The sequence below is a fragment of the Aquarana catesbeiana genome, linkage group LG02, assembly GCF_042186555.1.
Source record: "Aquarana catesbeiana isolate 2022-GZ linkage group LG02, ASM4218655v1, whole genome shotgun sequence".
NCBI classification, from domain to species: domain Eukaryota; kingdom Metazoa; phylum Chordata; class Amphibia; order Anura; family Ranidae; genus Aquarana; species Aquarana catesbeiana.
Window position 1 is genome coordinate 156,720,548 of NC_133325.1, and position 14,149 is coordinate 156,734,696.

The 14,149-nt window shown below is 37.0% G+C and overlaps 1 protein-coding gene across 2 annotated transcripts in view; it reads right to left on the reverse strand.

Moving 5' to 3' along the window:
* Positions 1-14,149, reverse strand: part of COL2A1 (collagen type II alpha 1 chain) — a 67,771-nt gene that overhangs the window by 18,617 nt on the left and 35,005 nt on the right. For both annotated transcript variants that reach the window (XM_073613667.1, XM_073613666.1), the window contains 14 exons: positions 10,955-11,008; positions 10,617-10,715; positions 10,105-10,158; positions 9,879-9,977; positions 7,956-8,009; positions 7,526-7,579; positions 6,810-6,863; positions 6,650-6,703; positions 5,774-5,818; positions 5,420-5,518; positions 5,203-5,310; positions 2,696-2,749; positions 2,203-2,256; positions 1,098-1,151 (listed from right to left, as the gene is read on the reverse strand). In XM_073613667.1, the coding sequence (XP_073469768.1) occupies positions 1,098-1,151; positions 2,203-2,256; positions 2,696-2,749; positions 5,203-5,310; positions 5,420-5,518; positions 5,774-5,818; positions 6,650-6,703; positions 6,810-6,863; positions 7,526-7,579; positions 7,956-8,009; positions 9,879-9,977; positions 10,105-10,158; positions 10,617-10,715; positions 10,955-11,008 (936 nt within the window). The remainder of the gene's footprint in view (positions 1-1,097; positions 1,152-2,202; positions 2,257-2,695; positions 2,750-5,202; positions 5,311-5,419; positions 5,519-5,773; positions 5,819-6,649; positions 6,704-6,809; positions 6,864-7,525; positions 7,580-7,955; positions 8,010-9,878; positions 9,978-10,104; positions 10,159-10,616; positions 10,716-10,954; positions 11,009-14,149) is intronic.

Below are 14,149 nucleotides of genomic sequence, written 5' to 3' on the forward strand. Positions count from 1 at the left end.
AGACCTGAACAAATTAATGGGGTGGGCGACTACATGGCAAATGAGGTTCAATGTAGAAAAATGTAAAATAATGCATTTGGGTGGCAAACATATGAATGCAATCTATACACTGGGGGGAGAACCTCTGGGGGAATCTAGGATGGAAAAGGACCTGGGGGTCCTAGTAGATGATAGGCTCAGCAATGGCATGCAATGCCAAGCTGCTGCTAATAAAGCAAACAGAATATTGGCATGCATTAAAAGGGGGATCAACTCCAGAGATAAAACGATAATTCTCCCGCTCTACAAGACTCTGGTCCGGCCGCACCTGGAGTATGCTGTCCAGTTCTGGGCACCAGTCCTCAGGAGGGACGTACTGGAAATGGAGCGAGTACAAAGAAGGGCAACAAAGCTAATAAAGGGTCTGGAGGATCTTAGTTATGAGGAAAGGTTGCGAGCACTGAACTTATTCTCTCTGGAGAAGAGACACTTGAGAGGGGATATGATTTCAATTTACAAATACTGTACTGGTGACCCCACAATAGGGATAAAACTTTTTCGCAGAAGAGAGTTTAATAAGACTCGTGGCCACTCATTACAATTAGAAGAAAAGAGGTTTAACCTTAAACTACGTAGAGGGTTCTTTACTGTAAGAGCGGCAAGGATGTGGAATTCCCTTCCACAGGCGGTGGTCTCAGCGGGGAGCATTGATAGCTTCAAGAAACTATTAGATAATCACCTGAATGACCGCAACATACAGGGATATGTAATGTAATACTGACACATAATCACACACATAGGTTGGACTTGATGGACTTGTGTCTTTTTTCAACCTCACCTACTATGTAACTATGTAACTATGTAACAAGCTCAGGCAAAGCAAACGTTTTTGGATGGGTAGATGGTTAGGCCTTTTGTACATGCAGAAATTCTAAGTAGGATAGGTTAACCTACCAGTATGTTTTTTTGGGTAGTGGAAAAAACTGAATACAAATTACATGCAACTGGTACCTCCAATGCTGCAACTTATCGCCAATGCTACTCAAACTAAGATATTGTATCAGTATAATTTATATATATATATATATATATATATATATATATTGAAAAAAACTTACAGGAGCACCACGAGTGCCAACCATACCAGATGGGCCAGGGGGACCAGACTCTCCCTAAAATATTGAAAAAGAATTTCAGTTTTCCATTGTTATCACAGTATAATCAATATTATAATACAATAATTTCCGCTCAATGTCAATTGCATTTCATTCAACTGTAATGTCCTATTATTAAACTATATTAAAATGAAATGAAACTTATATGCAGATTAATCTGTTTAAGTTTATTGCTGCAAATAATTGGTAGCCGTAACATAAATATTCAAGATATGTTTTTTATACAAAAAAACTGTACAGTCTCAACAAAACTTTGCCTATCAGTGCAATACAGTGGTAGATGTGTGATTTCTGTCTTTCGTGATTTTGCAATTTACAAGTTAATGTATAAGAATCCATTAGCTTGACTACAAAACTATTGATGTTCACCAATTATGAGCAACCTACAACTATTCATTGCTAAGAAGAAAACGATACTATGGGTTTTGCAGCTCTGCCACATCTTGGGGTTGACAGATTGCCCATCTATGTGATGGGCATTACAGGAGCCTCAGCCACATTCAGATTATTAAGACTCTATGCACTAAGGTGGAATTAATTATGCCTGTAAATCTGTCTGGCATTAACATGGTGTGCATCTATCAGTTAGACTATATTTGCATTCCATTTTGGCACACTGCAGCTAATTTATAAAAAAGAAAGATGGGATGCTGTCTATTATAACCAATCACATTTCACATTTTCAGAACTGGCTGTGAAAACTATTTTTTCACATAGCCAATGGACATATGTAATATAATGTTAGTGTTAATGGCATCTCAATACAACTAATATATTACAATTATTTGAATATATACAGTGGGACATGAGCTAATCTCACTTTTTTACATTGTCTTCCTAAATACAAGTGTTTATGAAGGTTCTATAGTGCTATGCTATCAAACATTAGTAAGTTTCTAAACTTTAGTGGAATAGTCTACTTATGGAATGTGATTGTTTTGCCATCATTGTTGATGACACTCTGATCATGCTATATATATTAATAAAGCTTGTAGTATAGCTATTCTATTTCCATTTGAAAATAATTTATACAATACTTTTCACTTACTTTCTCGCCATTAGGACCTGATGGACCAGCTGGACCTATAGGACCAGTCAAACCCTACAAAAGAAAAATACTTATTAATAAAATAGATACATTTTGATCAAATAGCATTTTTACATTCCCGTTGAAGTGCATGTTCCTAATAACGATACGGGATGATGTTCCCATAATACACAAAATATTACTACATAAGGACCCTGAACTCTGCTACTCATAATGTGGCCTGACAACCAAGAAAACTCTAGGACTAAATTTAGGAATTCATTGTAAGATGAGCACAAATAAATCTCATCCCAGGATGCTTCCTCTTTACAATAAATTCATATTTTGTGAAGTAAATAAAACACTCACAAGTAATATTTAGTATTCTCTACTGGAATAATCTTTCCAAACTGTAAACCTATCAAAAATTATCTATGCATTAAACCGAGCTGTATTAGATTTTTTTTGTGCTACTTTTGCTGCTAAGAAATGTAGTTAAAATCTCAATACTTACTCTAGAGCCATCTTTTCCAGGAGCACCTTCTGGGCCTTTCTCACCAGAGTCACCCTATATAAACAACAAAAAAAAATAGATTGTCAATTTGTGTGTTTATTTTGCTTCGATGGGGACAAAAGGAGAAATGTTCATAACCATTATTAAACAACAATTATTATATAATCAATAATCAGAGACACAAACTAGCTGCAAATAGTAACTTTTAAATTTAAAATTCAGCCATACTAAGGCAAATTTGTGATTCATGCATGTCACAATATAACTTTCAGAGTCAGCAAAGCTGAACTTGTAGTGCAAGGACAATACATTTGAAAAAGGTTATATAGCAGTGTTTGTTTGCACATACTTTACATTTGCAGACTAATGCCCCGTACACACGGTCGGATTTTCCGATGGAAAATGTCCGATCGGAGCGTGTTGTCGGAAATTCCGACCGTGTGTGGGCTCCATCGGACATTTTCCATCGGATTTTCCGACACACAAAGTTGGAGAGCAGGAGATAAAATTTTCAGACAACAAAATCCGTTGTCGGAAATTCCGATCGTGTGTACACAAATCCGACGGACAAAGTGCCACGCATGCTCAGAATAAATAAAGAGATGAAAGCTATTGGCCACTGCCCCGTTTATAGTCCCGACGTACGTGTTTTACGTCACCGCGTTCAGAACGATCGGATTTTCCGACAACTTTGTGTGACCGTGTGTATGCAAGACAAGTTTGAGCCAACATCCGTCGGAAAAAACCCTAGGATTTTGTTGTCGGAATGTCCGAACAAAGTCCGACCGTGTGTATGGGGCATTAGAATAGTTGTTCTAATTCACATTAGCAAATACTGACATAACAGGGTTTCTTTTTAGAACTATACATGTCCTTCTATTATGAACACACAAGCAAAAGGTAACACTGATTTAAATAAAGGAAATGTGACTTAAATGAAAAAAGACATGCTTTGAACCGATCACACTCTAGATGGCTGGACTTAGTGGCAAAAGCAGTCTACTAAATAGCTGATTAGCTTAAAGTGATTGTAAAGTCTTGTTTTTAAAAAAAAACAAACATGTTATACTTACCTGCTCTGTGCAGTGGATTTGCAGAGTGGCCTGAATCCTCCTCTTCTTGAGTCCCTCTTCACTATTCCTGGCCCCTCCCTCCTGTCGAGTGCCCCCACAGCAAGCAGCTTGCTATGGGGGCACACCAAGCTTAGCTGCAGCTCTGTGTGGTCCAGCCCCGCCCCCTCTCTCTCCTGATTGGCTAACTGAATTTAATTGATAGCATCAGAGCCAATGGCACCACTGCTGTGTTTCAGTCAATCAGGAGGGAGAGTGCCAGATGGCCAAGACACCCGTGAACACTGCTGCATAGAAATGGGGCTCAGGTAAGTATTAGGGGGGCTGAGGGGGGCTGCTGCACACAGAAGGCTTTTTATCGTAATGCATAAAATGCATTAAGATATAAAAGACCTTCTGCCTTTACAACAACTCTAAATCAGAATTTCTTTTATATGTTATTTATTTATTTTTTGGATAGGGGCGGCAAAGGTTTTAACGTATAACATGTCTCTCTAACAAGAGATATTTTCCTATACTTCCTGTTCTGCTGACCACACAGGAATTGAGGGGAATGTTCCCAATTGGGTAAATGACAGCAGTAAAAATTATAGAGGTTCTAACCCTTCCCCACTCAATCAAAAAAATACCAGAAATTCTGGAGAATTAAACAATTTCACACATAGGTGAACAGTAGTTATTCCTTCATCAGTCTTTTGAGACAATGCAGTTTATTTACAAAAGGCAAATAGACTGTTCATTTTGCAATAGAAGTTGCACTTTGTAAGGGAATTTCTCTCAGAGCTTAATGAATGTGGTGAAATTTCACTTTGCAAAGAATACCCAATCACGTGCAAAAAAATATTAAAACAGCATCTTTGGTTGCACAAGATTGTACGATGGAAGTCCCCAGGACCCCATTCACTAAGATCTTGGGAAAATTCCCTTGCAAAAATCAACTTTCCTTGCAAAGTGAATAGCTCATTTGCCTTTGCCTTTAGTAAATCAACACCTCATATTCATATTGCAGGCTGTGATCTACTTGGTCAAAGGTCTGCAAGATTAGGACATTATATCTGAATCCAGAATATAACTGAATGATCAGAACGTCATCCGGATGACTAAATTATTGTCAGATTTCTTAGATTTCTTAGATGACTAGAAAATCTTCAGCTTTTTGCAAAGCATCTGTTATGACATGTTTTGACTATAATTTAAAGCCCAACTCCAGCCAAATCTCTCTTTTTATGAGTGTTGGATAGAGTGGGAAAAGATAGAAGCCTTTCCAGGTTTTTATTGTAGTCTGTCCCTACATTGAGGAGATTTCACTTTTATCCCTCTCATGACAAGTGATGGGGAACCTTTTCAGAGGGGACACAGATTGCAACATCTTTGTGTCTTTTATAGGGTGTTGGCAAGACATAAAGACTATACTAAAACTGGAATTGGGGTACTTACTCTGTCACCTTTAGGTCCAGGGATACCGCCAGCTCCTCTTTCACCAGGCATACCTTGGAGACCAGGTGGACCTTGGGCACCATTGGGACCATTTGGACCAGTAGCACCCTATTAAACAAACATTAATACACAAACCATTAACTCCAAGAACTCTTACAGTGCATAGTCAATATCAGTTCAGAAAGTAAAGAACAGAGCAAAAATGTCCTAAACTTACCTTAGGACCATCAGTACCAGGAGTACCAGGGAGACCACGGGGACCTTGGAGACCTTGAGGACCAGAAGAGCCACGTTCACCTGGGAAACCACGTTCACCCTACAAGGTAGCAATATTAATAATATTTTATTAATTTTAGAGAGTAAAGTTTAAAAAAAATGGAAAAGAAGTAACACTAACTATGATTCAGAACAAGGAATTATATCTATTTTTTTAACACAGGTAGGTTATGAAACAAAAAGTGTTAAAGTTCGTGGAATTCTTTACAGTTTTTATGTTTTCCCTTTTTCACATAGCAGCATGTGTTTCATCTAGTAAACTGTAATCATTAGTATCGATTTAAATATTACTTACTCTTGGGCCTACAAGACCTGCAGCACCAGCTTCTCCTGGGACACCCTAAATAGATAAGCAAAAGCAAAGAAATGAATGACAAAATACTGGAAAAGAAATAATAATGCTCAAATACATGACTAGTGTATAAGATACTTTTTTTACTATAATTACAAGGTAATTTATTATTGTTTAAGTATTTGAGTCTTTGTATATTAAGTCTCAAAGTTTATTATTGTAGGCATTTACCCAGTGTTAAAATTGATTAACCTAGAGGGTTTATCAAAAGTGTATTAATGAATAAAGGAAAACAAATATTGATTGGAGGCATTAAAAGGTCAGATTAGTACTATATATTGAAATCCTTCTGCTTGAACATCCACAAAATAGGAGAATATGAAATTAAATTGCACTGTTCAGAACTACATTATATGTTCTTAATCAGTTGTGCTATCATAGAGGTTTGTTTGTGCAGCCAGGAAATGACTACACACAAAAAAATGGCTATTTTTCTACCATTTTTACTGCATATAGCAGCATATCCAGTACTTTTGCTAATAGTGGAATTGTTAATGAAACATCATTGTATACTTTTCACCATGAAAATTATGATGTCCTGCCAATTGCCTGAAACTACAGCAGCAGTCATTGTATATATGGCTCTATAGAGTATATAGCTTATGTTTGGCTATCATGATTATAGGTAATGCTTTTCTGTATATTTGACTAAAATATAAATGGAATTTACTTATGATGTAGCATTTTATTTTAGGATTGTGAATCACTGATAACTGTTGGAGCCATGATGGTCCGTGTTTGTCAATCTTGAAGGTTCACTTTCTTAACCATAGTAAATTAACCACAGATAGTTGGTGTTACATAATGAAAATTACTTACCTGGTCACCTGGCTTGCCACCCTCACCGGGAGGACCTGGAGGTCCAGGAAGACCCTAGCAAATTTAAAAGAAAAAAATCAATTACATTTATGTAACTCAGAAACTGAAAATATTTTTTTTTGAGCAATAATGCAAACTATAAGCATCTACATGGACTTACCTGGAAGCCAGAAGGACCGGGAGCACCTTGTTCACCTCTTTCTCCAGCAGGACCCTTAAAGATGATATAGCTATTAGCACGACATTTGCATTAAATGTGCAATATTTTTTTTTTCACAAGAAAATTAAATGTGCAATATTTTACACAGAAATATATTAATTGAAATAAAACATTCAGTGAATAACTATACAGTGATGCTACACACTAAACTCCCAGCATTGTTAGAAACTGCCTGTACTTAGACTTGAGGGTTTTACTTCGTTAGTTAGTGAATTAAAATATATAGTTAATGCTATAGTACTGGGAAATCAATGCCTTCTATGTAGCATGGCATATCTCACAGCAAAGGTGATGCTTTAACAATAGAGTGCTTTTTAGCCACTCGGTTCAACATATCTTGCAGCAAGAGTACACACACAAGATCTTCTTCATAAACATCAGGAAGAATAAACTAATCAATCAGAAAACACCTTTTTGGTTTATCTGTTTTTTCTGTGCTACGTGTGATGCTTTAGTAAACAGGTTGAATAGAAGTTATTGGAACCTCTTTTAAGTGTCTAATGTTCTAAATTAGAATCTATCCTGATATGTATATTGACTTTATTGGGATGCCATTTATTTTATGATCTGAAAATATCATGCTATTTAGATTGTAGATTGCAATTTATCATTATTTTTCTTATTGTTTTATTTTACCAAATGATAGAGGAACTTACAGCTGGGCCAGATGGACCTTGAGAACCAGTTTCACCATCTTTTCCAGGCAAACCCTTGAAAAGAAAATAATTTCATGTTAATTTTACTGTAACTAATTTTAATCTTAAACATACAAATGCACCAAACCTCATTCTTAATCAACCTATATACTGACAAAAATGCCCACTTGGAAATAGCCATATCTTTCATGGCCTAAAATCTTAACACTTATGCTACAACTTTGAATGTTAGGAAAGGACTATTCTCCTAGATTGTAAGCTCTAACGAGCAGGGCATCTGATTCCTCTTGTATGGAATTGTATTGTAACTGTACTGTCTGCCCTCATGTTGTAAAGCGCTGCGCTATATAAATCCTGTATAATAATAATAATAATCTAATTCAAAAATCACAAATAAAAAGGTATATCCTGAGGAAATATATGTACTTACTCTTAGACCAGGGGCACCAACCAATCCTTTTTCACCAGGCTTGCCAGATTCACCCTGTTTGAAAATAATATCAGATAGGTAAGTTTAATGATTTATTATCCCTTATAATATAGGTTAGGAAATAGTAAAACAGTCAAAAACAATAATTTAAAAACAATCTGCAAATTTAGCCAATTAACAATGGTCTTCAATGATAAGAATATGAAATGTGTGAGTTTAAATGTCATCTACCAACAACATGAGAATTGTCCCTTTATTTTGTATTATTTCATTATGAACATGGACACATCTACTTCCTGGTAGGTGCCAGATCATTGATGCTATCATTGGGGACATAGAAAATAAACCATTCTTTATATATTTTTTGTATTGAATCTTTATTTTTTTTTCAACTAAACTTTTAAGAAAAGGTGATCCCATGAGATTTAGTTTGCAGGATATGATGGGCTTTCTAATAAGGAAGCCCAGCACCTCCTTTTCACTTGTTCACATCCCCTGTCTAAATGAACATCCATTTAAGTCTATATCTACTAGCTGAGAAAAAGAGGGAGTGTCCTTTCTCTGATTTGGTTGTGATGGTGTAATTTGACCTCCTGCTACTTACAATGTAGGCTACTAAGGCTATCCACAGCATACACATAAATCACTGTGCAGAAAATATGAAGTTCAAGATTTAAGTATGCTACCTGCTGGAATCAAGGATACATTACATTCATATGCAGTATTATGTGTCTGTGTATCAGCCTCAAGGCTGATACACAGACCAGATGGCATGGACTCCTGGCTACAGCGGGTGGATTAATCGTTCTCTGTCATCCATTGATCAGCTTCTAGTATGATATAGAGCCTAGTTACCACTGTGAGTCGGTAAGCGCAATCTACAGCCACGGTGGTGGGTTTTTCACTCCCCCCTCCCTTTTTTTGTGTGCTCACCAGGGTGTTGGTATGTCTGCATGTTCATGTTAACATCTGACGATACTACACTATGGCCAGTCTTTTGTGTCATTTTGTTTCCTGTATTCATTGAGGGAATTACATCTTGCAACCGGACGGAACAGATTGGTTTCCATCCCAAAGGCCCTGGCTGGGTTTTAGCCATCCATCCATTTTAATTGAAGTTCTGGTAAGGGCATTATAATTTTTTGATCTTTGGACTGGTATCTATTCTGGTGATTTGGTGATTGATCCCATCTCAGGAGATATGTGGACTTTCCTTTATTCATTAGCATTTGATTTTTTTGTTTTGTTTTTTTTTTAAAAAAAACGTTTTTCAATATATATTTTTATGTGTGGCAGTGAAAATTTCCATCATAACAATCATTTACATCAATTTAATACTTAGCGCGGTTTAATATTTTTTATTGTCTATTTAGTGTTGTCGCACTGTTTACTGCTGCTTATGTTTTGTATTTTGTTCTAGCGCAGAATTTTTTTTTATATACAGTATTACATATTTACCCTACTGAAAAGCAATAAATCATATCTTCCAAATTTATTTTCTTTAGCTATAGTTGCATTTACTCTGTTTCCAATTGAATATAATTTTGTCTCATTTCATTTACAAAACTGCAGCAACAAAATCATAGTGATACTGCCAATAGTAACTCCAAGCTGATTTTTTGCTACAGGCAGCACATCTACTTCAAGGTTTCACTGGCCTTTGCACTGGTTTGTATAACTGTCATTGTGCCAGTTTTTTTTTAATCTTGAAAGAGTATCTTCATGTTTCTCTTTATCAAAACACAATAGGCTAGTGGCAACAATGGTCAAGCAGCGAGATGCTAATCGCAGGGGAAACCCATTCTACATATTGCTGCACAATCTTGTAATCCCCTACACTCCACATTCATTTTCACTAATTGGCCACATAAGTATACTCATATATATATATATATTTGAAAAAAATATGTAGATGTCTCTTACATTAGCACCCTTTGGTCCGGGGAAACCCATGACACCAGGTTGTCCACGAGCACCTTGTGGGCCAGGAGGTCCTGGACGACCATCCTCACCACCAGCACCCTAGAAGCAACAACATCAAGTCATCAGCCTGGTGGGTTTTTTATTAACTTCAATATAAAACAAGTGTATATTAATTAATGATATTTCAGCACATTTTATATCAAATTAGGATGTGAAACATACTTACGGTTGCACCAACTTTTCCTTGAGGACCAGCATCACCAGGGCGACCAGTAAGACCCTATTGGAAATTAAATGCTCATCAACATACAATTAATTTTGCAATGACAGTCCTAGATTTGAAAGTTGGTTTGGAGTGGTTATGTTTTACAATATTGGCTAACTGAACACTGTAGTTCTTTGTTTATTTATCAAAGAGCTTTATATAAAAACAGACTCCAGTTCAGGAGACATGTCATAAGGGAGAATGGAATACTTCCTGATACTCTAAGATACTATGGTGTGTATGATAGCCATTATCTTCCATATCATTTTTAGGTAGTGAAATTTTCTCAGCAGAATATTCTATTACCTATTCCCCATAACACACCAATTATCTGACATGTGTCCCAACTGGAATCACTGTACCCACCACATCAGTATAGGGCACAAACATCCACTCTTGAAATATGTTATCCAGTGTTTTCTGAGGCCACTATCCTAATTCCATATCAAACTTGCCAATTTATTTGTACTTACTCTAGCACCTGGGAGACCAGGTTCACCTGGACGACCAGGGTCACCATTAGCTCCTTTTGGACCACCAAGGCCAGGGACACCGCGATCACCAGGAGCACCCTAAAACAGAAGAAACTTGTCAATTAGCACAAATAACCTTGTGTTAGGAAGTTTAGCCAAAACAATAATTGTTTAACTGAATTATAAATACTTTACTACTTTACTTCTGGTTCAAAAATATGCCACTGAACATTGTAGGGTTATGTAGCATCTCAATACAAAAGTCATATCTTTATTTAAACTAGCTAAAACTAGCTAACTATATTATTCTTGTCTTCTTATTTTGTTGTTGCACTCACCTTGGGACCAGCAAGCCCATCTTGACCAGGGAAACCACGATTTCCAGGAGCACCCTATCAATAAAAATAAAACAGAACAATTGTTGAAATTTCATGTCAGATTAGGGGGCTTACCTATGTATGCATTTTTCTAATACTTAGTATATCTTTTTGACAAACAATACCAGCCCAAAACACATAAGAGACACAACAAGATGTCTGAGTTTGGGAGTTCCTCCTATGTTGCAGCAAAAATATGTTACCTTCATCATTCATAGGTTGCTTTAAAAGTTGGGCTTAAAAAACAACCCTCCCCTCAAAACACCAGCCCTTTTAACATCTTTTCCTGTTGACCACAAAATAAAGTGTAATAAAACAAATGGTAAGTGCTTTGGACTCTCGTTTTGGCCCTCTTCTGGAAGCACCCAGCCAGACCAGCCAACCAAAGTGCCTCTTTTTTTAATGAGGCACATAGCCCAAATGTTTGCTTTCCCAGTCTGTTATAATTTAGGGATTGTCTGTATGCAGGGTCAGCCATACTTGCTGATTAAATATAAAAAAATAAACAAGAGCAAAGGGAGTTTCTATTTAGCAAAACTGCCCAGCTGATATGTTTTACTGTACAGAGAGCAATTGGGTTACAGTTGTTGAGCAGGAAAATCACTTTAAAGTTTCTTAGAAACATTTTAAAATACTTGAATTTTGAAGTCTTTGAAAACACACACATTCGCTATGTTAAGTGAAAATTCCCTTGCTAAGTAAATGGCCAACCCCATTGACTTTAAATAGACAACCCAATTGACTGTAATATCTAAATCTCATTTTAGTTTTCAAGATATCCTTATCTTAGGTATACACATATTTTTTTCTTCCAATAATTATCTTGGCTTTCAACCATGCATTTCTTCATATATACAGTCATGTGAAAAAATAAGAACACCCCATGGAAATTGTTGGCTTTTTCATCATATCTAAATTAGATCTTCTTTCAAACAGTGACTACAGATAAAGGTGATATACTTGAATAAATGAGACATAAAATTGATATCATGTACTCATTCTCATTATGAATTAATATATATGCAGATATGTCATATTGAAAAAAGTACTGTAAGTACATCCCAACACTTATGGCAGCAGTAGAATTAGATGTTCAAAATTAGGTGACAATAATTAGAATCTCCTTAGAGAGTATGCAGGTATAACCTGTCTTATTTTAACCTCACACATCTAGGGTTTGGTGTTCTCTTTGCTATTGACATGTGTGGTGTCCCCGGCTGCTAATTTGTCCAGGCCTGGTTTGCCCAGGATCTGAATGTTTGCTGTGCAAAGAGTCCAGAGAGACCAACGTTTCATCATAGGATATGCAGGTATCTCTTGCAAAAGTTGATGTCAAAGTGCATCCATCTACAATCAGGTACTGCATCTGAGTTGTTTGGTCACAGTAACAGTAGACATGTTTAGGGTAAACCAAAGACAGCATTTCAGGAGGAGAACCTCATACTAACGGTAAAGCATAGTGGTGAGAATGTTATTGTTTGGGTTGTTTTGCTGCTCCAGGTAATGGGCAGCATGCAGGGTTGATTTACTAAAGGAAAATAGATAGTTCCCTTTGCAAATGAAGTTGCACTTTGCAAGGGAATTTTCCCCAGACCTTAGTGAATGAGGTGAAGGTCTACTGACTTCCATCATCCAATCATGTGCAAGCAAAAACATTTTTTTTTTTCCATGCACATAATATGGTATTTTTTGCAAAGTGAATTTTTGTGACATTTACTAAGCTTTGGGGAAAATTTCCCTTGCAAAGTGAACAGCCTATTTGCATTTAGTAAACCAACCCCATCAAGTCAACCATGAAGTCTGCATCATATCATAGTGTGCTTGATAAGAATGTGAGGCCATCTGTCTAAAAAGTAAAGTAGAAATTGATCTTTTAACACAATAATAATCCAAAGCACACTAACAAATCAGTAGAAATGACAGTTTATAGACTGGTCTATGGTACTGTCCAAACCCTGATTTGAATCCCATTGAAATGTTGTGGGAAATTTAAAATCAGCAGTTTATGCAAGGAAACCTACAAACATCTTGCAAGGCATGTAGTCAAAAATTTCACTGAGTCGATGTCAGCGACTGGTGTTCAGTTATGTAAAACACCCACTAGAAGTTATTTCTGCTAAAGAGGACCATACCAGCATCTGATGTCAATGGTGCACTTACTTTTTCCACACTACACTATTACAGCTATTGATATTTTTGTAAATAATCTACTGAAAAGGAACATTTTCCCTGTGTTTTTTTATCAAGTTCATCACCTTTACCTGTAGGCCACCAGTGTTGCCAACCGTCTGTATTTTTACTGGCAGCCAGTAAAAAATGGGCACTTTTCTCCTGCCAGTAAATGCCAGTAATAGGAAAACTTTGCCAGTTAAAAATATGGCTGTGACACTTGACTCGGAACTGCACATGCGCAGTTCCAGTCCAGAGCCAGCTGAGACCATCCAGGAGCCTGCTACAGTGTGTTCGGGCGGTGTCAGCGGAGGGGCCTGGGTCTGGCGGAGGTGGTGCCTGAGCATGTTGTGTGATGTCATGGTGCAAGGGAGCCGAGCAGAGTGGCTGGAACCTTGCGCGTGGGTCTGCGGGACATAAGCAAGGGAAGGGCTGGAGTGGACTGGAGGGACCACCTAAAGTGGAGAGAGACTGTCCTTGACCTGTCCCTGAGCGTCTTACTCACTGTATCGAAAATAAAATAAGAAAAATTTTTTTCCCCTTAATATCTACCTTAAATCACATTGCTAATTGCATATTGTACTTGTACTTTGTAGCCTAAATACTGAAATTTTCACGTAAAACTGTCATTTTGTAACTGTTGGAAATACCAGTAAGAACTTGACTGTGCCAGTAAGTTTTGGGTGTCTTGTCAGTAAATTTCAATCTGGTAGGTTGGCAACACTGCTGTAGGCACTGTCTGAAGATCAGTTGTTTGCCTTTGCAATTATGTGGAAAAAGTCAACAATTTAAAATTTTCATGGAGTGTACTTAATTTTTTTTACATGACCCTATGTATGTGTGATGTAATCCATTTTGGGCCCTTAGCCTAGGTTCACACATATGCGGTGCAGGAAACGCAGCAATCCCTGCACATTACCCACACTGCATTGCAATCGCACTATGTTTGCGATCCGATGCATGCATAGCAAACGCAGTGCGGTATGC